At 47.1% G+C, this 27,107-nt stretch overlaps 1 protein-coding gene across 1 annotated transcript in view; it reads right to left on the bottom strand.

Annotated features, from left to right (window-relative positions):
* The window catches only part of COQ10B (coenzyme Q10B), a 113,502-nt gene that overhangs the window by 45,309 nt on the left and 41,086 nt on the right, over positions 1-27,107 (bottom strand). Inside the window, exon 3 of the mRNA XM_069225829.1 lies at positions 9,692-9,884. Within this exon, the coding sequence (XP_069081930.1) occupies positions 9,692-9,884 (193 nt within the window). The remainder of the gene's footprint in view (positions 1-9,691; positions 9,885-27,107) is intronic.

Consider the following 27,107-nt stretch of genomic DNA (forward strand, 5'->3'; position numbering starts at 1 on the left):
GCTCGACCACACTACCACAAAATAGAGCATTAGTATTATCTCTTTTTGCCACTATCTTACCTCTAAGGGGAACCCTTGGACTCTGTGCATACTATTCCTTACTTTGAAATAGTGCATACAGAGCCAACTTCCTACAGTATGCACTATTTCAAAGTAAGGAATAATATGCACAGAGTCCAAGGGTTCCCCTTAGAGGTAAGATAGTGGCAAAAAGAGATAATACTAATGCTCTATTTTGTGGTAGTGTAGTCGAGCAGTAGGCTTATCAAAGGAGTAGTGTTAAGCATTTGTTGTACACACACAGGCAATAAATGAGGAACACACACTCAGAGACAATTCCAGGCCAATAGGTTTTTGTATAGAAAAATATCTTTTCTTAGTTTATTTCAAGAACCACAGGTTCAAGATTTACATGTAATACTTCAAATGAAAGGTATTGCAGGTAGGTACTTTAGGAACTTTGAATTAGCAAAATAGCATATACAGTTTTCACATAAATCACATACAGCTGTTTTAAAACTAGACAGTGCATTTTTCAACAGTTCCTAGGGGGAGTAAGAGTTTGTTAGTTTTTGCAGGTAAGTAAACCACCTACGGGGTTCAAGTTTGGGTCCAAGGTAGCCCACCGTTGGGGGTTCAGAGCAACCCCAAAGTTACCACACCAGCAGCTCAGGGCCGGTCAGGTGCAGAGGTCAAAGTGGTGCCCAAAACGCATAGGCTTCAATGGAGAAGGGGGTGCCCCGGTTCCAGTCTGCCAGCAGGTAAGTACCCGCGTCTTTGGAGGGCAGACCAGGGGGGTTTTGTAGGGCACCGGGGGGGACACAAGTCAGCACAGGAAGTACACCCGCAGCAGCACGGGGGCAGCCGGGTGCAGTGTGCAAACACGCGTCGGGTTTTCAATAGGAATCAATGGGAGACCAAGGGGTCTCTTCAGCGATGCAGGCAGGCAAGGGGGGGCTCCTCTGGGTAGCCACCACCTGGGTAAGGAAGAGGGCCTCCTGGGGGTCACTCCTGCACTGGAGTTCGGATCCTTCAGGTCCTGGGGGCTGTGGGGGCAGAGTCTTTACCAGGCGTCGGGATCTGAGGAGCAGGCAGTCGCGGTCATGGGGAGCCTCGGGATTCCCTCTGCAGGCGTCGCTGTGGGGGCTCAGGGGGGGCAACTCTGACTACTCACGATCTCGCTGTCGCCGGGGAATCCTCCCTGAAGTGATTGTTCTCCACAAGTCGAGCCGGAGGCGTCGGGTGCAGAGTGTCAAGTCTCACGCTTCCGGCGGGAAACGCAAGTTGTTTCAAAGTTGCTGCTTTGTTTCAAAGTTGCAGTTTTTGGTGAACAGGGCCGCTGTCCTTGGGAGTTCTTGGTCCTTCTAGAGCAGGGCAGTCCTCTGAGAATTCAGAGGTCGCTGGTCCCTGGGGGAAAGCGTCGCTGGAGCAGTGTCTTTAGAAGTGGGGAGACAGGCCGGTAGAGCTGGGGCCAAAGCAGTTGGTGTCTCCGTCTTCTCTGCAGGGTTTTTCAGCTTAGCAGTACTCTTCTTTTAGGTTGCAGGAATCTGAGTTACTAGGTTCTGGGGAGCCCTTAAATACTAAATTTAAGGGCGTGTTTAGGTCTGGGGGGTTAGCAGCCAATGGCTACTAGCCCTGAGGGTGGGTACACCCTCTGTGTGCCTCCTCCCAAGGGGAGGGGGGCACATTTCTATCCCTATTGGGGGAATCCTCCATCTGCAAGATGGAGGATTTCTAAAAGTCAGAGTCACCTCAGCTCAGGACACCTTAGGGGCTGTCCTGACTGGCCAGTGACTCCTCCTTGTTTTTCTCATTATCTCCTCCGGCCTTGCCACCAAAAGTGGGGCCATGGCCGGAGGGGGCGGGCAACTCCACTAGCTGGAGTGCCCTGTGGTGCTGTAACAAAGGGGGTGAGCCTTTGAGGCTCACCGCCGGTGTTACAGTTCCTGCAGGGGGAGGTGTGAAGCACCTCCACCCAGTACAGGCTTTGTTACTAGCCACAGAGTGACAAAGGCACTCTCCCTATGTGGCCAGCAACATGTCTGGTGTGTGGCAGGCTGCTAGAACTAGTCAGCCTACACGGATAGTCGGTTAAGGTTTCAGGGGGCACCTCTAAGGTGCCCTCTGGGGTGTATGTTACAATAAAATGTACACTGGCATCAGTGTGCATTTATTGTGCTGAGAAGTTTGATACCAAACTTCACAGTTTTCAGTGTAGCCATTATGGTGCTGTGGAGTTCGTGCATGACAGACTCCCAGACCATATACTCTTATGGCTACCCTGCACTTACAATGTCTAAGGTTTTGCTTAGACACTGTAGGGGCACAATGCTCATGCACTTGTGCCCTCATCTATGGTATAGTGCACCCTGCCTTAGGCCTGTAAGGCCCACTAGAGGGGTGACTTATCTATACTGCATAGGCAGTGTGAGGTTAGCATGGCACCCTGAGGGGAGTGCCATGTCGACTTACTCGTTTTGTCCTCACTAGCACACACAAGCTGGCAAGCAGTGTGTCTGTGCTGAGTGAGGGGTCCCCAGGGTGGCATAAGACATGCTGCATCCCTTAGAGACCTTCCCTTGTACCAGGGGTACCAGTTACAAGGGACTTATCTGGATGCCAGGGTGTGCCAATTGTGGAAACAAAAGTACAGGTTAGGGAAAGAACACTGGTGCTGGGGCCTGGTTAGCAGGCCTCAGCACACTTTCAAATCAAAACTTAGCATCAGCAAAGGCAAAAAGTCAGGGGGTAACCATGCCAAGGAGGCATTTCCTTACAGTAAGCCCTTTGAAGCTCACCACCAGGGTAGTGCACATTCCTGCGGTGGGTGGCGGTTGGCACCTCCACCCAGGAAGAGCTTTGTTCTGCAACCCAGAGAGAAGGATCTCTCACCCCAGGGTTGTAGATTGGCAGTCTGGCAGTGACAGGCAGGTTAGAACCAGTCAGCAACCATGCCAGGGTAGTTAGCTTTTGCAGGTGGCACCTCTAAGCTGACCCTTGGGTACATTTTGTCATACATCCATCCAGATTTATTATTCTGAGTTGTTTGATACAAACAACCCAGCATTCAGAGTGGCCATCATATTGTTGTGAAACTCGTAATGACCAGTGTCCGGCACATGCATTTAAAAACGTCTGCTCTGTTCACTCACTACGTCCCAGACTTGGCAAGGACAAAGTGGAGGCATATTGCTCATGCAGCTATGCCCTCACATACAGTATAGTGCACCCTGCCTTAGGGCTGGAAGACCTGCCAGAGGTGTGACTTATCTATACTACATGCAGTGTGTAGTGGACAGGGCATACAGGCAGTGTGCCATGTCGAGTTTGTATTTTAGGCTGGCATCAGGATACTCAACCTGCAGTGACAATGCTTGGTGGATCTGAATGCATGGCCCTAGAGGGTAGCACAAACAGTGCTGCTGCCCTCAGGAGCCTACCCTTAGTACCTCCTGTCCTGGGTACCCAAATACCATTTACTAGGGACTTGTGAGGGCAGCAAAAGGTGTCTCCAATTGTGCCAATGCATCACAACAGTTTAGGGAACGAGGCAAAAAGTGGTGGCTAACCATGTCAAAAAGAGGCAATTTCTCATATGATACCAACAATTTTTAAAAAAGGAGTAGGGTGACACAAAGCAGAGTGGAGTGGCCTGGAGTAGAGCAGATGGAGTAAAAAGGGGTAGAGCATAGTGGCATTGAGCACAGTAAAACTGTGGACTGACACAGAGTGGCAGAGTACAGAGTAGCGTAGAGCACAATGATGTAGAGTGCAGTGGCGTGGAATGGGTATAGTGCACTATTGTAGATGCTCAACTGCTCAGTCAACCGCAAAATCTATCCTCAATGCAAACGGTCACTGAAAACTCCCTCTGTATCCATACAGTGTACATTACCTTCTGTCATCTGCTCCGTCCACACAATATAAAGCATCCCTTTTGGATAGGTCAGTGAGCAAAAACACACACACACACACACACACACACACACACACGCACACACACAAAACAACAGCCGGAAATTCTCAAAAAGTGATGGTCAGTCTCGCCCATACAGCTTGTTGCTTATCCTTCCAGACTGCGTGCGGCATTTTCTTCTGACTAGACTCACTTGGGAAGGAACCTATATTCACCGTAAAGAAAACAGTACATGCAATACACAGCAGTTTGCCTCTGGCCACATGAAAACCCTACTGCACCTGTGCATGAGGTGCAATGTGCCAACATTCGGCAGTACACTTTGAGTGTGCCAACTAACAGCAATTAAGGTAAAAAAAAAGTAAACCTACAAACAGCAGATTGGAGCAGGAACATGAAGACACTGCTGAGAGATGCCCTGCCTGTGGATCTGCACCTAACAAGTCAGTTATCACATGAGCCAGAGGTGGGGCGTGGCTCAAGTGCAAATTACACTACAGCACAATCATAAGTAATTTTAATTAGAAAATAAAAGTGACAAATTGGAAGAAATCAAATTCTACGTATCAGATACACAAGAGCGTTTTGAATTATGATATGCTCACAATGCAATTTAAACCGTTTCCAACAAAGTACTGAGAGATAAATGGAATGTATCTGGTTGGTGTCTGCACTTTGTTCATCATGTTTCAATAAAAACAAACAGCCTCTAGTTTCTGTTTTGGTTTTGTTTTATTGGATACTAAGCAACAATAGACATGAAATCCGAATAAACACAGTATGAATTAGAATGTTAATTATGAGATATAATACTACCTCCCCTAATATAAAGGTATTTACTGACTGGTTATGATTGAAAGAGGATATATATTATGGTGTTTATGGTGGATTTCATTCAGGGTACACATCCACTACCCAGGGATCAGTAGGATTAATAGTTTTCTTCTCTCTGTACGCTATGAGTAGCCACAGTAGAGTGCTATGGTGTGTTTTAAAATGCTTTTAAACCTAATGTGCTTGTTTATTTTAAAGGTTTATTGTTAAAGCCTTCTGAAAGTCATGCTAGGGATGAAACGCAGCGGCTGTTTATTAAATCATGTAATGGATTATGATATTTTGGAATATTAGGATTTCTGACACAGAAGAATAAAGCGTACTTTAAAACTTAGGTGGCATCTCGATTAGATGTATCTACATGAATGGACTTGCGTTATAGAATAAATGAACTGGAATTATGATCAACTTAGACCGAGAGTGCCCATTATTATGATATTATTTTGAACCTCTGTCTGATGTTGACACTGAGTCTCTAATGCTGCTGATCCCTTAATGTCCGCACAAGTACCGATTTCAATGACTGCATCAGCATTTGACTTCTGTTTGCTGGGTACTGACATTGCGCAAAGGGGTTTGGAACATTAGCTGCTGTTACAGCTTTTGTGTACCATTTTTTTTTTTTTAAAGTGTGCAGTCTGACAAGCACACATGGGCCCACAAAATATGCCCGGCATTGTAATCGTGCCCTGCTGCCTGAAGCAATTTCTTCATTAGGTTGAGCATCTTTTCTGACGTGTTGGTATGTATCTGGGCTTTTAACCACACCCACCTCATGCCCATCATCACCACTCGTTCGTGGTCTTGCCCTTCACAAATCCTTTGATGACATTGGTAAATGGTTTTTGTTTGTCCCTCCTTGGGGCAGTTTTGTTACCTCCTAAGCCGTCGTCCCTGTTACATGGATAAGTGCACTTATGCCAAGAAGTTTGACTGCGAGCAAACTTTTTTTCTTTTGTGTCTCTTCACGCTGATGCTCATGGCGGCCGTGGCGCTTTGAATTGGCTTGCTTTTGTGAAACTGTTTTACTTTTCGTTTTCAAGTTATGTGGCAAGAAAAGTCTGGTTAGGAATTTACAATGCTAATAGCTCTAACTCGAGCAAACGCAAGACCCATTGCATTGCAAATGCCTGTCTGGGAGTATCGACATGGCCTCTATACAGATGAACACAGAGCTGTGACATTGGGCCCAGACCCAAAAGCTACACACAGCTTATAGAGCTGCAACATTGAGTGTGTGGACATATTGAGCACAGCAGCTGTCCTTAGGTTGTAGCTTTCAGCAAATGAAGGAAACGGAGCGGTTGAGCTGCTGGGTGTGGACATATTAGAACAGTACAACAGGAGCAGCAAGCCGGCCAGTGCAGGTGGTATGTTGTCGTTTAGCTCATTCCGAGATCAACGCATACAGTCAGTGCCCTGGTAAAATGCAGTCAGAGGCCTGAAGAAGGGTGCAGGTGCTGTCACAGTACAGTAAGTAGAAGTACATTCTTCTACAGGTGATAGTCACACCACCAGTGACTCACTGCCAACTGAAGACAATTTCATATAACATGCAACCTGGCAGCAGTCCTCACGTGGCTCAAGATCTCCTAAAGGACAGTCATCAAACTAAAAGGACGACCTGACCTGAACTCGCAGCTCTTCATTATAAGTTAGTGCACCAAACTCAAATACATCTGCACCATGAATACGTGCCTACACGCGTCAGAAGACCCGTAATATGATCGGGTTCAGATTGCTTTAGGTATGTAAAATGAAGCAAGCACGGCTGCTCTTTGCAGATTTAGAAGTTAAACTTAATAGCGACTGCATGCTCAGGCAAAGCTATTAGCATAAAAAAGCGTTTTACACTGACTTGTCATAACTTGACAATGTTAGAAAATATACATTTTGTGTTTCACCTCCATATAATATCTAGCTGTAGCACGATGGTAATAAATGACCCCTTAGCACTACGTGGATTAAGGGGTGTGGACAAACCAAACAAAGTATTTCATTTTAGCAGGTTCTGTATCCGGAGGTCACACCGTCTTCATAACATCCTGCTGATGTTAGACAGCTGCCTGGGCCCTATGAGTGGTAGTTCTGTGGCCCGAGTCATAAGAGCAGATCAGTATATTCAGTGTCTGTGGCATGCACACGTCATGTGCGACATTTGCTTAGCTGAGTTAGACGATCCAGTATTCGGGATCAGAAGTGACGAACTGCCATGTCGAAATCAGTTCCATTCCACGAAGCAAAATGAAGGAGTAAGTGCTGCATCCAGGTTGCATCGTGGCAGTTGCCTTCCTGCACCAACAGAGGGCACTGCTGCACGTTCCAGTGGGTACACTGAGCAATTATCTCCATGCATCATCTCAGCATTCCCACTGGTCCCATGCAAAGGTTTTGGTAGACCGAGTCAAAGGGAGGATTGGAAATGGACGAAATTCTTTCAAGAATCTTACGTTAGGAAATGTAGAGGCAGAAAAGAAGGTAAAGTACTCGCCTATGTAAGAATGAGGTCTCAATGAATAAAACGCAAAGGAATCCAGAATCCATGGCATGCATTGTATATCTTTCTTTTGAGATATAGCGAAGGACCATGTGCAGCATAGAAGATTTAACGGAGTTACACTTACATCAATAAAAAAAAAAAAAAAAAAAAAAAATAAAAAGATATGCTTCAGTACAGACAATTATTTTGGAGCCATTTATAGACCATTATACACTTTATTTACTTTCTGGGACTTAACAAGGCTGCACTGTAAGGCAAGAAGTGCTTGATAGGAGAGGACCGTTTTTGTGCCTAACAACAAGCGGTCATGGGAGAAGAAAATGGGTCTTGCCAACATCCAGGTGCGAACAAACTAGGAAGAATTTGCTCTAAAAGGAGGATATTCGGAAGCCAGCACGAGCAGTGTCTATTTACTGCCAGCCATGTAAACTCTATGGTGTAAGCTGTATTTGTTACATGCAGTCTTTTAAAGTGGGAGTTTGCTCATTCTAATTAGACAGAAGTTGGAATATCGCATATCTCTGGACTGTTTTGCCTACCTTTAATAATAATGATACAAATATATATATATATATATCTTTTTTTTTTTTTTTTTTTAAACGAGCTCCCTCAAGTCAGCAGTGAAAGGATACAAGCCACCTAATCAGAACACAGACAAAGTCATTATGAGTTTGGCAGTCCCAACACAAGACCGCCAAACTCACGAGGAAGACACCACCGCCAAGGCTGTGGAGTACCCCACACCCCATTACGATGTTCCTGCCAGTCTAACTGGCGGGAACATTGTACTAGAGCGTTCCCGCCGGTCAGTCCAGCGGGGAACAGTGCTATGAGTCAGCACGAGTGCTATGTCATAGCACAGAGGGGGCCGACCAGCACCCTTCGAATACGCACATTCCAACAGTGTTGATCAGGGGGGGCCTGCACTACCCTTCCACCAGCCTTTTCATGGCAGGCTCTCCGCCATAAAAAGTCTGACAGAAAGGGGGCTTGTAATCAGCATGGCGGTGCAGAGTTCAGCGCCGTCTTGGCTGATTACAAGCCAGACCACCGACATGCCATCAGGAACCATGTTCCCAGTGGGGACAGCGGTTCTTTGGTGGTTTCTTGCCACATAAATTGAAAATGAAAAGTAAAACAGTTGATATAAGTGAGCCGATTCAAAGTGCCACTTCCACCATGAGCATAAGCGAGAAGAAGAGACACAGAAGGAAAAAGAAGTTTGCTCGCAGTCAAACATAAGGGCAATCGAGCAATTATCCAGGTAACAGGGTCGATGGCCAAGGCGGGAGCAAAACTGCCCCAAGGAGTGACAAACGTAAAGCATTTACCAATGATAAAAGATTTTTGAACGGTAAGCCCATGAACAAGTGACAGTGATGGGCGTGCTGTGGGTGTGGTTAAAAGCCCACATAGATACCAACACATCGGAAAAGCAGCCCTTGCGTGCTGCTATGCTTGACCTAAACATCAGAGACACAGTGTATGCAATAAAACCATCCAATCATGAGCAAAAGACTGACCCAAAGCCTACTAACTATATGTTAGGGAACAATTGATCCCCAATATACAATTAGTTGTCTGTAGCCAACGCTTTTTGTTGCATGTTTATGCTGCAAAGATAAAAATTAGGAAAAACGAAACCAGACCGCTGTTTAAAATTGGCAGCAATAGGCATGCAATATACAATTAAAAACCTGCATGTAATGTTATCGGAGCAGTAATGATGCTTCGTTGCAGGCAGCTGTACTTAGGACAGCTGTAGAAACCGTTCGTGGTTTTCATACACAGCACAGGAAAGAAAAGGCACTATTGGATTTAATCTACCTTAACTTGAAAACATAATTCCATCACATAAGGCAAAAAAAAGAGAGAAATAAAGGAAAGAAAAAAAGCGAAAGCAAATTTCAAGTATTGACTCACTAGCCCCAACACTAAAGTATACTTTTTTAGGCAGATGTAAGCACGCAAAATGTTGTTACTCATAGTGAGAAAGTCATTAGTGCAAGGGATGGCCCTCCCACCCACGGTGTACGTTATGGTGGGCAGAAGCGAAGTGTGAAGAACAGCTGGGAAGATTGATGGATGAAGCAGGCTGACCCAAAGTTACTCATTTGTTTTAATAATGCATAAAATTACATAATAAGAGAGACTAGAGATAAGGTTGTCTCTACGCTAGACCTAAATAAAGCATATCAAACTACAGCCTTGTGGCAGAAGGTGGTGCCATGGCGCAGAGGAGAAAGGAACAGCAAGGAATTCCATGGACATTCTCCATTTTAATAACTTTCCGCTACGCCCTCAGGAAACGAAAAGGAAATGAATAACTTGCAATAAGCTTTGCACTATTTCCATACAATATTACTTTTCCGTAAGACAACAAAACATTTATTCACAAATGAACTAAAACAAAGGTAAAAACAAAGTATAAGGAAAATTACCTTAACTAAGTGTGGTCTTACTAGAGTAACGACTGATGTATACTTCTCCACCACAGGGGAGAATCCTATCTCCAGCTGTGCTTTGAGGTAGCCACTTCTCTTCAATATAACATCCGATTTTTTACACCAGGGCACAAAATGTTTGTACTGTTCAACAATCGCTACCACGTCATACATTTCCTGCATGGAATACCTGAAAATAAAGAACATACACAAACTATTGTAACAGCCAACAATGAATGACAAGTAACAAGTGCGTGTCCTGCGGAGTACGACTTTTATTTGCATCACTTGTGCTCGTTCATACATCAATAAATAACAGCCCAAAATATCAGGACTACATTTGGTGTCTTTGCCTATATTATTGTTTCTATGTACAAAAAAAGCAAACTGATGCTATGACTATGGCTGCTTATTCTGCCATTCCCAAAAGTCTGTTTTTGCTCTGCAAATATTCACCAGTGAGAGCCATGCATACTTAAAGGATTTCCAACGCTAATCAGAGTGTTAATCAGTTTCAAAAGCATTATAAAACAAATGTTACTGTGCTCATTTTCCCTTATTTGACATAAAGAGGTGTGGTTTTGATTAGATTCGCGTATGCCACTTCTCTATTTCACCCCTTCATTTAAGTCACTAAATAGAGGAGATGTCATCATATAGACCTTTTTGTTGGGGGTTTTATGCAACACGGGTGAGCTACTATGAGGGAGAACCTCATGAACGGGCCTGTAGGCTACTGTTAAAGCCTGGATGTCTCCTAACCCAAGAAGTGTTGGACACTTCACCATTGTGAAAGAACCAGTTATTAATTTTATTAACTGTCTTCTGAAGGTTTATTAGGCTTGTAAGGAAATGCCTCTTTGGCATGGTTGCCCCCTGACTTTTTGCCTTTGCTGATGCTATGTTTGCAATTGAAAGTGTGCTGAGGCCTGCTAACCAGGCCCCAGCACCAGTGTTCTTTCCCTAACCTGTACTTTTGTATCCACAATTGGCAGACCCTGGCATCCAGATAAGTCCCTTGTAACTGGTACTTCTAGTACCAAGGGCCCTGATGCCAAGGAAGGTCTCTAAGGGCTGCAGCATGTCTTATGCCACCCTGGAGACCTCTCACTCAGCACAGACACACTGCTTACCAGCTTGTGTGTGCTAGTGAGAACAAAACGAGTAAGTCGACATGGCACTCCCCTCAGGGTGCCATGCCAGCCTCTCACTGCCTATGCAAGTATAGGTCAGTCACCCCTCTAGCAGGCCTTACAGCCCTAAGGCAGGGTGCACTATACCATAGGTGACGGTACCAGTGCATGAGCATGGTACCCCTACAGTGTCTAAACAAAACCTTAGACATTGTAAGTGCAGGGTAGCCATAAGAGTATATGGTCTGGGAGTTTGTCAAACACGAACTCCACAGCACCATAATGGCTACACTGAAAACTGGGAAGTTTGGTATCAAACTTCTCAGCACAATAAATGCACACTGATGCCAGTGTACATTTTATTGCAAAATACACCCCAGAGGGCACCTTAGAGGTGCCCCCTGAAACTTAACCGACTATCTGTGTAGGCTGACTAGTTCCAGCAGCCTGCCACACTAGAGACATGTTGCTGGCCCCATGGGGAAGAGTGCCTTTGTCACTCTGAGGCCAGTAACAAAGCCTGCACTGGGTGGAGATGCTAACACCTCCCCCAGGCAGGAGCGGTAACACCTGGCGGTGAGCCTCAAAGGCTCACCCCTTTGTCACAGCACCGCAGGACACTCCAGCTAGTGGAGTTGCCCGCCCCCTCCGGCCCGGCCCCCACTTTTGGCGGCAAGGCCGGAGAAAATAATGAGAATAACAAGGAGTCGTCACTGGCCAGTCAGGACAGCCCCTAAGGTGTCCTGAGCTGAGGTGACTAACTTTTAGAAATCCTCCATCTTGCAGATGGAGGATTCCCCCAATAGGGTTAGGATTGTGACCCCCTCCCCTTGGGAGGAGGCACAAAGAGGGTGTACCCACCCTCAGGGCTAGTAGCCATTGGCTACTAACCCCCCAGACCTAAACACGCCCTTAAATTTAGTATTTAAGGGCTACCCTGAACCCTAGAAAATTAGATTCCTGCGACGACAAGAAGAAGGACTGCCCAGCTGAAAACCCCTGCAGAGGAAGACCAGAAGACAACAACTGCCTTGGCTCCAGAAACTCACCGGCCTGTCTCCTGCCTTCCAAAGAACTCTGCTCCAGCGACGCCTTCCAAAGGGACCAGCGACCTCTGAATCCTCTGAGGACTGCCCTGCTTCGACGACGACAAGAAACTCCCGAGGACAGCGGACCTGCTCCAAAAAGACTGCAACTTTGTTTCAAGAAGCAGCTTTAAAGAACCCTGCAACTCCCCGCAAGAAGCGTGAGACTTGCAACACTGCACCCGGCGACCCCGACTCGGCTGGTGGAGAACCAACACCTCAGGGAGGACCCCCGGACTACTCTCCGACTGAGTACCAAAACCTGTCCCCCCTGAGCCCCCACAGCGCCGCCGGCAGAGGGAATCCCGAGGCTTCCCCTGACCGCGACTCTCTGAAACCTAAGTCCCGACGCCTGGAAAAGACCCTGCACCCGCAGCCCCCAGGACCTGAAGGACCGGACTTTCACTGGAGAAGTGACCCCCAGGAGTCCCTCTCCCTTGCCCAAGTGGAGGTTTCCCCGAGGAAGCCCCCCCTTGCCTGCCTGCAGCGCTGAAGAGATCCGTTGATCTCTCATAGACTAACATTGCAAACCCGACGCTTGTTTCTACACTGCACCCGGCCGCCCCCGCGCTGCTGAGGGTGAAATTTCTGTGTGGGCTTGTGTCCCCCCCGGTGCCATACAAAACCCCCCTGGTCGGCCCTCCGAAGACGTGGGTACTTACCTGCAAGCAGACCGGAACCGGGGCACCCCCTTCTCTCCATTCTAGCCTATGCGTTTTTGGGCACCACTTTGAACTCTGCACCTGACCGGCCCTGAGCTGCTGGTGTGGTGACTTTGGGGTTGCTCTGAACCCCCAACGGTGGGCTACCTTGGACCAAGAACTGAACCCTGTAAGTGTCTTACTTACCTGGTAAAACTAACAAAAACTTACCTCCCCCAGGAACTGTGAAAATTGCACTAAGTGTCCACTTTTTAAATAGCTATTTGTGAATAACTTGAAAAGTATACATGCAATTGAAATGATTCAAAGTTCCTAATGTACTTACCTGCAATACCTTTCAAACAAGATATTACATGTTAAATTTGAACCTGTGGTTCTTAAAATAAACTAAGAAAAGATATTTTTCTATAACAAAACCTATTGGCTGGATTTGTCTCTGAGTGTGTGTACCTCATTTATTGTCTATGTGTATGTACAACAAATGCTTAACACTACTCCTTGGATAAGCCTACTGCTCGACCACACTACCACAAAATAGAGCATTAGTATTATCTATTTTTACCACTATTTTACCTCTAAGGGGAACCCTTGGACTCTGTGCATGCTATTCCTTACTTTGAAATAGCACATACAGAGCCAACTTCCTACAAGGCTGTATCCTGTTTTTGTTTTATACAGCTTTGTAAAACCTTGTGCTTCTACCCTACGCCCGCTTTCGCTATCCCTCTCCCTTATAAGGTTCTGTAGTGTTGACTGCTTGATGGGTCGTTAGATTTCCCTATCCCATGGATAGATCCGTTTGGTGTTCGATAAGCTTTATAATACCTTTATTATTACAATATACACTTGGTATTGGTTCTGTATTTTTCCCCACAATACGGACAAGAGCATTGTCTCATTCCAGATTAGGCGTGGTACGGCTACTTCTTTTCATGAATTTCTTCGCCATATTTCACATCTGCGAGCTTATGTTAAGCCTTATTTGTCTGTGGTAGTAACCTGAGGATTATAAAGGAATAATCAGCACTTTAATTGGTTTCCAATACTTGAGAGCATAAATGTGCAAAATGCATTGGATGCTGGAGGATTAACGGTAGGATATATGCATCCTATCTACTCAAGTGACTTTGGGGGAGTGGCACTCACTGAATATGCTGATTTAGGGGGCAGGAAGAGGATAGAGAGGCTGGCACTTTGCATCACTGGGGGCTTGTGAATCTTAGCCAGGAACATTTCAAGCGTGATATACCGCAAGAAGCTCATTTCACAAAAAATACATCCCTTGTCAAAACCCCAAAGGTGCCTGCATGGTGCATAAACTAGGATTCAGGAAAAGATCAGCATTTCCATAATTCTCAACCAAATGTGTAATAGTCAATGACCCAAAATGGTCAGCCTTCAAAACTCTATCCCTTGCAGATCTCACCAACATACTAAATTCACTCAAATGAAGATATTTTACTTATGTCCTTCCTCAAAGTTTTCTCTGGAGACGAGCTCTCACCCCTACTCACTATTATTAATTCCTCCCTCACTCAAGCCATTCTCCCAGACGCTCTCAAGATGGTTGAGATTCTCCCACTCTAACACTACCTACACTAGACCCTGACAATCTTGCCAATTATCAGCCCATCACTCCCCAACCATTTATCAGCAAGATTACCAAAAAAGCTCCACAATCACATCAATGATATCATCCGCCTGCACAGCTACCGGTCTGGCTTCAGATGACACTGCAGCACATATACTGTTAACTTACACATTGTAGATGATGCCCTCCTGACCACAGATGAAGATGGCCCCTGCCTCCTGGTACAGCTGGAACTCTCTGCTGCCTTTTATACAGTCTACCATCCGAACCTTTCCTAATATGCACCCTGGAGTTTTGAATGGGATTCATCAGCATTATCCTTTACTGGTTCTCCTTCTGCCTGTCCAATGAACACCAGTTTGTTCACATGAGCACCTCAATATCACAATGGAACCTTATCACCAGCAGTCCCTCAGGGTCCCATAATGTCTACTGCCATATCCCATCCCCATATGCTGTCACTTGTTACTCTACTCACACTGAAGCACCATGATTCTCCAATACGCCATTTACACACAACTCTACTTGAAAGTCTCTTAAGCTTAAGTACTGTCTGCACATCATCCAAACCTGGATGTGTAGTGCCTACATGGAGCTCAACCTAATGAAGACAGAAATCCTATTATTTGCTAAGGACAACAAGCAGGTAACAGTCAAATCCCAGCTCAAAGCTGGCCTGGTACCAGCTCTCTCTTCAAAAGAAAGAAAAACATTTTCTTCCAAAAAGCGGCTTTAAAACTGCTGTTCAAGCCTTCATACACTTGCACCTGGATGGTGAAAATGTCCTGCTCCATGGCCTTCCAGGCTCCACACTGGCTTCCATGCCGTGAACAAATATGATCACATCACCCCCATCCTGATGGAAGTCTATTTGCTCCCCTTGCCATCCCACAACATGTTCAAAATCAGCTACATCATTTACAAAGCACCAGGACCAGTTTCTATTGCAGAAAAACTGACGATCTCTGGTAGTTCTAAAACAAAATAACAAAGGAAAAACAATGCAGCATCTATGCACCTAGAATCTGGAACATCCCCATATCCATCAAGAGCACCCTCACGCTGCTCCAGTTTAGGAAAGATTTGAAGACTCACCACTTTAAAGAACGCTACAGAACAATGCAAAACCATCCGACACCAAAACAGCTATCATGTGTTTACTTTATGCTGGTATTTGGTCCTGTGCAGTGCTCCGCTTCCTCTTTGCTAGGTTTGTACTACAGGAGTACCATATACATACAAGAACAACAAAAAGTTCACCCTGCGATGGGGTGCTTCACTCTCCAAAAGGGATAATGTTCTAAATATCAATAAACAGAAGTCTTAAAAATAACACATAGCCAAGTTCACAATTAGCATCTTTTGCACACTGTCACTTTTACAGAGCAATATCTTTACAGGGAAAAGCAGTAATGTAGCTGAACCACTACAGGGAAAAGGAACATCATTGTTAGAGTAAAACCATTAAAATGGATTAATTTTAAAATTAATTAAGATGCAACAATGAACTAGAGGGGTTAATGATGCTTAACAGCACAACTGATACACTTAGGATAATAGCCAGTGTTAAAGAGTGTAGGGTTAGGGTAGGGGAGGAACTGTTATTGTGAAAGCTGTTTGGAGCTTGGTTCAGGGTTACAGTATGTTTTATAAGTTTAAAACGTGAGCCTAACTATAACGTCCCTGTAGCCTTTGGCTTTTTAAGTGTATTTCTATGTTTTTTAAAACACCTTCTATATCCTAACTGTAATGTCCCTGTAACCTTTGAATTTTTCAGTGATTTTTAATGTTTTTTTTAACGTATTAGTAATTTTCATTAATATATGTTAATCCAACCACAGCCGTGCACGGCCTTTGGCAGCGGTTGGCAACAGGGTGAAACCAGCCCCCTATAAGCACCCAACCTTGAACGGTATTCACCCATGCGTGGCGGAGTTTGACTGCAAGACCTGGCCTGCAGCCAGACCCTGCGGCCAACCCCCCCCCCCCCCCCCAACCATCCAACCCCATGCTGCACACGGTCCTTTGGCTGTGCACGGCAGCAGTTGGTCACAGCCTCTCTAGGTGCCAGAATAGTTGTGAGAAGGTGTACCGGGGAGTGGGGGGGGAAAGAGTGCGTACATCAGTGTTTCAGTGGGTGCATCAGTGCGTGCGTGAGTCTGAGTGGGTGAACAAGTGTGAGTGGGTCTGTGAGTGGGAGAAAGATTGAATGAGATGGAGAGAAAGAGTGAGATGGAGAGAGCATTTTTTAGGCTTTGATACCCTTAGAATGAGATATTTCTTGACAAATTAAAAAGAAAAATGTATATCATTTGAAGAAAAAAACAAAAGCGTAATATTACCTTTCAGTATAAGCCTTAAACATTTGTGGTAAAACAAGCCCTTTACGGGCTATCTGGGACCGCAAAGGAAGCCTCAAGGCCTCCCACACGGTCCCACTGGTCCAGTAAGCAGGCAGCTGCTTTTAACAGCAGCTGTCTGGTTGCTGGAGCAAAGCTTTCATTTCTGTTTCCTGCACGCAGGAGAGATGAAAGATCTGCTTTCTGACAGCAGAACCTGCTCGACAGAGCCCACTGCCAGAGTGTTTACTGTGCCTTGGCTGCAGCTTCAGAGCAGTAGCCAAGCCATAGCAAACAGCTATGTCCCGGGGTGGCACTCCGGGACACAGAAGGAGCCAGCCCTAGGTGGTGGCGTCCCCACGGCCATCAGTGGCTCCTCTGAAGTTGGGGGCACGTGCAGCTCCCCTCCCGCTTACAAGAAGCCCCAGGGAGGCGGTGGTCCCCGTGGCTGCGGGAGCAGGTAGGCCCAAGCGCAGCTTCCTCACCCTCCACCTAATTTCTTAAATGCCCTGGTGAGTGGTGGTCCCTTGGGGGAGGGGGAAGGAGGCCTTTGCTCTTATTTCATCATTCACTTTGGTGAAGTGGTGGTCCCCGGGGCTGTGGGGCAAGCCATTTGGCCTCCCCCACCTTATAAAAGCATTCTGCCCCAGGAGTGGAGGTCCCTGCGGCCCCCGCTCATACTCCTTCAATCACTCCAGGGAGGCAGTGGTCCCTGGGGCTCATTAAAGCCCAAGGAGGGGGGGGGGGGGGCGTGCACCCCCCAACTCCCCCTATTAAGCCCTAAATGCCTCCAAGACCTGGCCTCCCTGGAGGGGTGCAGGAAACCGTGTTTAAAATAAAAATCTCAGAAAAATCCGCTGATTCATTGTAGGAGGCTGGCTCTCTATGTAATGTGCAAAACTAGGCACACTGTACTGGGGGTCCAGAAAACCACACGATGGTTTCCAGAGGTAAAAACTAGATCACCTAGTGCTCTAATTTTTATGGTAGCTTGGTCGAGAAGTTAGGCTAATCTTGGAGAAGTGCAAAACATTTGCTGTACTCATTGTATCAATTATGCAACTCGCACATTCGAAGGAATAACTCTATCCCAATTCATAAAAATACTTCCGATTTGTATATACATTTTAAGACCAAGATTATCAAAATAGAATAAGTACTTTTGAAGATATGGATTTTTTATGTTTTAATAAATGCAGTCTTTCTGTGCATAATAATGCACCATAGGAATCAATAGGAAGGCACCTTTAAAAATTTGTATAAAAATCACACAGTTGCTTTACCAAGTTCCGCTTTTGCACGTTGGTTGAAGTCATCAGTGGACACGCTGCGCCAGCTGGAGAAGTTCGGGCAGCTCCCGGTTCTGGCAGGAGCAGCAGTGGAAAGTCTCTTGGAGCAGGCACAGGGCCACTGAGGGGGACCACTTGGAAAAGGTCTGCTCCGGTCAAGTTAAAGGTGGTTCCTTGGGGGCCCCTTGGACTGTCGAGGTCGCAAGGTGTGAAGGACCCGGGGGCACAGCTGGTTTTTCATTGCAGGGCACAGGGCAGCCGGGTTCAGAGCGAATCGGTGAGCCAGAGGCTGTGCGCAAAGATGCCTTTTGGATATGGAGGTAGGCCTCTTTGAATGTCGCTTATAGGACAATGGAGGCACTCTGGCAGGAGGAGCTTCCACTTCGTTTTTTTTCCAGCTCTGGGCGAGCTGGTTTTCCTGGTGTCCGATGTCAGCTGACCAGCACCCAGGATACTGGTACGGTACGGCCACTGGAGGGGACAGTGCCACCAAAGAGCGGTAAGCCCTTTGAAACTCACTGCCAGGGCAGTGCACATTCCTGAGGGAGGGTGTGTTAGCTCCTCCACCCAGGAGGGGCATTGTTTTAAAAACCAGAGAGACAGGGATCTCTCCCAAGGTTTGTATATTGGCTGTCTGCAGGTGGCAGGCTGGATATAATCAATCAGCAACCATGCTAGGGTAGTTAGCTAAGGTGGCCCCTGGGTACATTTAGGGATAAATCCAATACTGGTACCAGTTTGGATTTATCATTCTGAGTTGTTTGATACCATACATCCCAGGGTTTAGAGTGGCCATCATGTAGCTGGGAAACTCGTGTTGACCAGTGTCCAGCACATATATTGAAATGGCTGCTCTGTTCACTCACTATGTCCCAGTTTGGCAAGGACATATTGCCCATGCAGCTATGCCCTCACATATAATATGGACCACCTTGCCTTAGGGCTGTAAGGCCTGCCAGATGGGTGTCATACCCATAGTAAATGCAGTGTATGGTGGACAGGGCACACAGGTGGTGTGCTATGTCGCGTTTGTGTTTTAGGTGTGCACCAGCACACTCAGCCTGCAATGGCAATGCTGGGTGCATCCTGATGCATGGCCCTAGAGGGCGGCACAATCGGTGCTGCTGCCCTCAGGGGCCTACCATAGTACCTAGGTATCCATTTACTAGGGACTTATAGTGGTAGTTAAGGGGGTATCCAATATTGCCAATACATCACAACAGTTTTAGGGAAAGAACGCTGAACCAGGAAACCTGGTTAGCAGGGGCCCTGGGCACTACAACTTCTAGGCCAAATCAAACATCAGACAAAAAGTGGGGGCTAACCATGTCAAAAAGAGGCCTTTTCTCACATCAATCCTCAGATTTTTCAGATTTATTATTATTTTGTAAAAAATGTTTTTGGCCCTGGCGGGGTTCCTCAGAGACCTCAGCACCAGGCCTAAGGGGTCAGGGTGACTCTACCCTGGCCCCTTATCTTTTTTGGCTTTTTTTTCCCTGGGATTCAGCAGAAGCAGAGTCCCAAGATGGCTACCAACAGTTCCTTATTGAAGTGTTGGCAGCCAATCAGATATCAGCAGAGGGACAGTTTGATCCACAGAGCTAGATATCAATATTTTTTGGGCTTAAGTTACTCCAAAACTACAGAACAGATTTACACCAAACCACACAAAGTGTAATCTGCGGAGCAGAATATAGCTTCGTGCCAAATTCGGTGTAATTCCATTCAGCGGTTCAGGCTGTAGGCAATACTAAAGAATGCAAAATCCCCAGAGACATGGAACGGAGAAAGAGTTTTGGGACCCCGCCCCTTTAATTCAGCCCCTGCTTCACAGATCACCCCAAAACTTTCAAGACAGCAGCTGATCGAAAATTTCATGAACATCCACCAAAGTTATTGACAAAACAAAAAACGCTCCATCGAGGGGGAAAAGAGGTCCTTACTATAACTACCTTGTGGCAACTGCCACTACATATTATATATATTCTCACTGAACAAGAAAAAAATAAAAAAAATAAACAAAATCAAAGGTTACATGTAAGTTATAATTAAGAAACAGAATTTTTTTAAAAAAGTATTGAAATTCACATATAAAAAAAAAAAAAAAAAAAAAAAAAAAAAGGAGGTCACGGACGTTCACATTATAAACATAAAAAGCCACTGAAATTCATCTGTTAGAGTTACTTCAAGTCACTTTAACTCATTCCCTAAGGTAATTATGACTCACACCGCCGCCATGCACAGTTTTTTAATGAATATTTTTACAGAAAATGTTAACGATATTATTAATAATGTTATAAAAGAGGTCATGAGAGCTGTAATATCTGGGGTAATTAGCCGTGTATGGTGAGGGCACGAGTTAGAGTTAGTTACCTTAGGGTACGAGTTATCGGCCTTGCGCAGCGGAGGTTGCCCACAGAGCCTGGCTTGCTGCCAGGCCTTGTGGCCAAATCCCTATAATCACACCAAACCCTTGCCCCAGGGACCACCACCTCCCTGGTGCTATTATAATAATATTTTATAGTTCATATTTCTTTATTAATTTTCAACAGCCAATGAAAACATGAGCAGAAATCCGCTCTCCAACAAGTGAAAACAAGGGAAACTAACCCCTAACCTTGACTCCCTCCATCTAACCCTTCCCTGACCCCTCCCCCCCCCCCCCCCAAGGTGCCACAGGGGCCCCCCAGATGTGGGAGCGTGCATGCGTTCATAGAAGATGTCCCACTATCTCTCATTGCTCTGGGAACTGCCACCCTCTGAGAGACGAAGGAGATTTAGGTATTTAAGGCATGTCAGCTCAAGAAATTCCCCTATTAGTAGAGTCAAAAACTGGTGCCACAGCTCCCTGTAGGATTGATCGCGAACCTGTACGGCAAGCGAAATCTGTTCCATCCCCAGAATCTGCCACATCCGATGCAGCCAGCACAGCTGAGTGGGAACCTGGGGAGAGCCCTCGTGTGAGAAAATATTCTGGAGTGCCGTGCCAAGTGCGAGGCTCATCAGGCGATCTTTTAGTGATTTCAGTGGAAATGTTGAGGGGTTCGGAATGCCCAGAAAAATGCAGGCCAAAGTCGCAGCAGTTGAGTGGACATGTGACAATTGAGGTAATCCAGGATGCCCTCCCAGTATGTTGCCAGCCTCGGACTGTCCCAGACAATATGCGTCAATGCACCGTCCCCCAACAACCCCGCCAGCACAGATGAGAATGCGAACTATCACACTTATGAAGCCGGACGAAGGTAGGGTACCAATACGTGGCTATTTTTACAGCAGTCTCCGTGGCTGCCATGCTGCGCGCCGTGTGTCTGGCCCTGTAGTAGATCACTTCCCACTCTTCGGGTGAGAGGTCCCTCCCCAGTTCCGTCTCCCACCTCCGCTGGCTAGGGATTCTAGGCTGTGTACCTGCCGATTGAATAAGGGCATACAGCTCTGAGATGATGCGCTTATCTGATGTCTTGGTTTGTAGCCAACTGTAGGAAGTTGGCTCTGTATGTGCTATTTCAAAGTAAGGAATAGCATGCACAGAGTCCAAGGGTTCCCCTTAGAGGTAAAATAGTGGTAAAAAGAGATAATACTAATGCTCTATTTTGTGGTAGTGTGGTCGAGCAGTAGGCTTATCCAAGGAGTAGTGTTAAGCATTTGTTGCACATACACAAGACAATAAATGAGGTACACACACTCAGAGACAAATCCAGCCAATAGGTTTTTATATAGAAAAATATCTTTTCTTAGTTTATTTTAAGAACCACAGGTTCAAATTCTACATGTAATATCTCATTCGAAAGGTATTGCAGGTAAGTACTTTAGGAACTTCAAATCATCAAAATTGCATGTATACTTTTCAAGTTATTGACAAATAGCTGTTTTAAAAGTGGACACTTAGTGCAATTTTCACAGTTCCTGGGGGAGGTAAGTTTTTGTTAGTTTTACCAGGTAAGTAGGGCACTTACAGGGTTCAGTTCTTGGTCCAAGGTAGCCCACCGTTGGGGCTCAGAGCAACCCCAAAGTCACCACACCAGCAGCTCAGGGCCGGTCAGGTGCAGAGTTCAAAGTGGTGCCCAAAACACATAGGCTAGAATGGAGAGAAGGGGGTGCCCCGGTTCCGGTCTGCTTGCAGGTAAGTACCCGCGTCTTCGGAGGGCAGACCAGGGGGGTTTTGTAGGGCACCGGGGGGGACACAAGTCCACACAGAGATTTCACCCTCAGCAGCGCGGGGGCGGCCGGGTGCAGTGTAGAAACAAGCGTCGGGTTTTCAATGTTAGTCTATGAGAGATCTCGGGATCTCTTCAGCGCTGCAGGCAGGCAAGGGGGGGATTCCTCGGGGAAACCTCCACTTGGGCGAGGGAGAGGGACTCCTGGGGGTCACTCCTCCAGTGAAAGTCCGGTCCTTCAGGTCCTGGGGGCTGCGGGTGCAGGGTCTCTCCCAGGCGTCGGGACTTTAGGTTCAAAGAGTCGCGGTCAGGGGAAGCCTCGGGATTCCCTCTGCAGGCGGCACTGTGGGGGCTCAGGGGGGACAGGTTTTGGTACTCACAGTATCAGAGTAGTCCTGGGGTCCCTCCTGAGGTGTTGGATCGCCACCAGCCGAGTCGGGGTCGCCGGGTGCAGTGTGGCAAGTCTCACGCTTCTTGCGGGGAGCTTGCAGGGTTCTTTAAAGCTGCTGGAAACAAAGTTGCAGCTTTTCTTGGAGCAGGTCCGCTGTCCTCGGGAGTTTCTTGTCTTTTCGAAGCAGGGGCAGTCCTCCGAGGATGTCGAGGTCGCTGGTCCCTTTGGAAGGCGTCGCTGGAGCAGGATCTTTGGAAGGCAGGAGACAGGCCGGTGAGTTTCTGGAGCCAAGGCAGTTGTCGTCTTCTGGTCTTCCGCTGCCGGGGTTTTCAGCTGGGCAGTCCTTCTTCTTGTAGTTGCAGGAATCTAATTTTCTAGGGTTCAGGGTAGCCCTTAAATACTAAATTTAAGGGTGTGTTTAGGTCTGGGGGGTTAGTAGCCAATGGCTACTAGCCCTGAGGGTGGGTACACCCTCTTTGTGCCTCCTCCCAAGGGGAGGGGGTCACAATCCTAACCCTATTGGGGGAATCCTCCATCTGCAAGATGGAGGATTTCTAAAAGTTAGAGTCACCTCAGCTCAGGACACCTTAGGGGCTGTCCTGACTGGCCAGTGACTCCTCCTTGTTATTCTCATTATTTTCTCCGGCCTTGCCGCCAAAAGTGGGGCCTGGCCGGAGGGGGCGGGCAACTCCACTAGCTGGAGTGTCCTGCTGGGTTGGCACAAAGGAGGTGAGCCTTTGAGGCTCACCGCCAGGTGTGACAATTCCTGCCTGGGAGAGGTGTTAGCATCTCCACCCAGTGCAGGCTTTGTTACTGGCCTTAGAGTGACAAAGGCACTCTCCCCATGGGGCCAGCAACATGTCTCGGTTTGGGGCAGGCTGCTAAAACTAGTCAGCCTACACAGATAGTCGGTTAAGTTTCAGGGGGCACCTCTAAGGTGCCCTCTGTGGTGTATTTTACAATAAAATGTACACTGGCATCAGTGTGCATTTATTGTGCTGAGAAGTTTGATACCAAACTTCCCAGTTTTCAGTGTAACCATTATGGTGCTGTGGAGTTCGTGTTTGACAGACTCCCAGACCATATACTCTTATGGCTACCCTGCACTTACAATGTCTAAGGTTTTATTTAGACACTGTAGGGGTACCATGCTCATGCACTGGTACCCTCACCTATGGTATAGTGCACCCTGCCTTAGGGCTGTAAGGCCTGCTAGAGGGGTGTCTTACCTATACTGCATAGGCAGTGAGAGGCTGGCATGGCACCCTGAGGGGAGTGCCATGTCGACTTACTCGTTTTGTCCTCACTAGCACACACAAGCTGGCAAGCAGTGTGTCTGTGCTGAGTGAGAGGTCTCCAGGGTGGCATAAGACATGCTGCAGCCCTTAGAGACCTTCCTTGGCATCAGGGCCCTTGGTACTAGAAGTACCAGTTACAAGGGACTTATCTGGATGCCAGGGTCTGCCAATTGTGGATACAAAAGTACAGGTTAGGGAAAGAACACTGGTGCTGGGGCCTGGTTAGCAGGCCTCAGCACACTTTCAATTGTAAACATAGCATCAGCAAAGGCAAAAAGTCAGGGGGCAACCATGCCAAGGAGGCATTTCCTTACACAACCCCCCCCCAAACGAAAGAGGATGAGACTAACCTTTCCCAAGAGAGTCTTCATTTTCTAAGTGGAAGAACCTGGAAAGGCCATCTGCATTGGCATGGGCAGTCCCAGGTCTGTGTTCCACTATAAAGTCCATTCCCTGTAGGGAGATGGACCACCTCAACAGTTTAGGATTTTCACCTTTCATTTGCATCAGCCATTTGAGAGGTCTGTGGTCAGTTTGAACTAGGAAGTGAGTCCCAAAGAGGTATGGTCTCAGCTTCTTCAGGGACCAAACCACAGCAAAGGCCTCCCTCTCAATGGCACTCCAACGCTGCTCCCTGGGGAGTAACCTCCTGCTAATGAAAGCAACAGGCTGGTCAAGGCCATCATCATTTGTTTGGGACAAAACTGCCCCTATCCCATGTTCAGAGGCATCGGTCTGCACAATGAACTGCTTAGAATAATCTGGAGCTTTTAGAACTGGTGCTGAGCACATTGCCTGTTTCAGGGTGTCAAAGGCCTGTTGGCATTCCACAGTCCAGTTTACTTTCTTGGGCATTTTCTTGGAGGCGAGTTCAGTGAGGGCTGTCACAATGGATCCATATCCCTTCACAAACCTCCTGTAATACCCAGTCAAGCCAAGGAATGCCCTGACTTGAGTCTGGGTTTTTGGAGCTACCCAGTCCAGAATAGTCTGGATCTTGGGTTGGAGTGGCTGAACTTGGCCTCCACCTACAAGGTGGCCCAAGTAAACCACAGTTCCCTGCCCTATCTGGCATTTGGATGCCTTGATAGAGAGGCCTGCAGATTGCAGAGCCTTCAAAACCTTCCTCAGGTGGACCAGGTGATCCTGCCAGGTGGAGCTAAAGACAGCAATATCATCAAGATAAGCTGTGCTAAAGGACTCCAAGCCAGCAAGGACTTGATTCACCAACCTTTGGAAGGTGGCAGGGGCATTCTTTAAACCAAAGGGCATAACAGTAAACTGATAATGCCCATCAGGTGTGGAGAATGCTGTCTTTTCTTTTGCTCCAGGTGCCATTTTTATTTGCCAGTACCCTGCTGTCAAGTCAAAGGTACTGAGAAATTTGGCAGCACCTAATTTATCAATGAGCTCATCAGCTCTTGGAATTGGATGGGCATCTGTCTTGGTGACAGAATTGAGCCCTCTGTAGTCCACACAAAACCTCATCTCTTTCTTTCCATCTTTGGTGTGAGGTTTGGGGACTAAGACCACTGGGCTAGCCCAGGGGCTGTCAGAGCGCTCAATTACTCCCAATTCCAGCATCTTGTGGACTTCCACCTTGATGCTTTCCTTAACATGGTCAGATTGTCTAAAGATTTTGTTCTTGACAGGCATGCTGTCTCCTGTGTCCACATCATGGGTACACAGGTGTGTCTGACCAGGGGTTAAGGAGAAGAGTTCAGGAAACTGTTGTAGGACTCTCCTACAATCAGCTTGCTGTTGGCCAGAGAGGGTGTCTGAGTAGATGACTCCATCTACTGTGCCATCTTTTGGGTCTGATGACAGAAGATCAGGGAGAGGTTCACTCTCTGCCTCCTGATCCTCATCTGTTACCATCAACAGATTGACATCAGCCCTGTCGTGGAAGAGCTTAAGGCGGTTTACATGGATCACCCTCTTGGGGCTCCTGCTTGTGCCCAGGTCCACCAAGTAGGTGACCTGACTCTTCCTCTCTAGTACTGGGTAAGGGCCACTCCATTTGTCCTGGAGTGCCCTGGGAGCCACAGGCTCCAGAACCCAGACTTTCTGCCCTGGTTGGAACTCAACCAGTGCAGCCTTTTGGTCATACCAAAACTTCTGGAGCTGTTGGCTGGCCTCAAGGTTTTTGGTTGCCTTTTCCATGTACTCTGCCATTCTAGAGCGAAGGCCAAGTACATAGTCCACTATGTCTTGTTTTGGCTCATGGAGAGGTCTCTCCCAGCCTTCTTTAACAAGAGCAAGTGGTCCCCTTACAGGATGACCAAACAGAAGTTCAAAGGGTGAGAATCCTACTCCCTTCTGTGGCACCTCTCTGTAAGCGAAAAGCAGACATGGCAAGAGGACATCCCATCTCCTTTTGAGCTTTTCTGGGAGCCCCATGATCATGCCTTTTAATGTCTTGTTGAATCTCTCAACCAAGCCATTAGTTTGTGGGTGGTATGGTGTAGTGAATTTATAAGTCACTCCACACCCATTCCACATGTGCTTTAGGTATGCTGACATGAAGTTGGTACCTCTGTCAGACACCACCTCCTTAGGGAAACCCACTCTGGTAAAGATACCAATGAGGGCCTTGGCTACTGCAGGGGCAGTAGTCGACCTAAGGGGAATAGCTTCAGGATACCTGGTAGCATGATCCACTACTACCAGGATATACATATTTCCTGAGGCTGTGGGAGGTTCTAGTGGACCAACTATGTCCACACCCACTCTTTCAAAGGGAACCCCCACCACTGGAAGTGGAATGAGGGGGGCCTTTGGGTGCCCACCTGTCTTACCACTGGCTTGACAGGTGGGGCAGGAGAGGCAAAACTCCTTAACCATGTTGGACATATTGGGCCAGTAGAAGTGGTTGACTAACCTCTCCCACGTCTTGGTTTGTCCCAAATGTCCAGCAAGGGGAATGTCATGGGCCAATGTTAGGATGAACTTCCTGAACAGCTGAGGCACTACCACTCTCCTAGTGGCACCAGGTTTGGGGTCTCTGGCCTCAGTGTACAGGAGTCCATCTTCCCAATAGACCCTATGCGTTCCATTTTTCTTGCCTTTGGACTCTTCAGCAGCTTGCTGCCTAAGGCCTTCAAGAGAGGGACAGGTTTCTTGTCCCTTACACAGCTCCTCCCTTGAGGGTCCCCCTGGGCCTAAGAGCTCAACCTGATAAGGTTCAAGCTCCAAAGGCTCAGTTCCCTCAGAGGGCAGAACTTCTTCCTGAGAAGAGAGGTTCCCTTTCTTTTGCTGTGTTGTAGTTGGTTTCCCAACTGACTTTCCTGTTCTCTTGGTAGGCTGGGCCATTCTTCCAGACTCCAGCTCTACTTGTTCACCCTGTGCCTTGCACTGTGCTCTTGTTTTCACACACACCAGTTCAGGGATACCCAGCATTGCTGCATGGGTTTTTAGTTCTACCTCAGCCCATGCTGAGGACTCCAGGTCATTTCCAAGCAGACAGTCCAC

Source organism: Pleurodeles waltl, chromosome 3_1 (genome assembly GCF_031143425.1).
Source record: "Pleurodeles waltl isolate 20211129_DDA chromosome 3_1, aPleWal1.hap1.20221129, whole genome shotgun sequence".
Classification (NCBI taxonomy): domain Eukaryota; kingdom Metazoa; phylum Chordata; class Amphibia; order Caudata; family Salamandridae; genus Pleurodeles; species Pleurodeles waltl.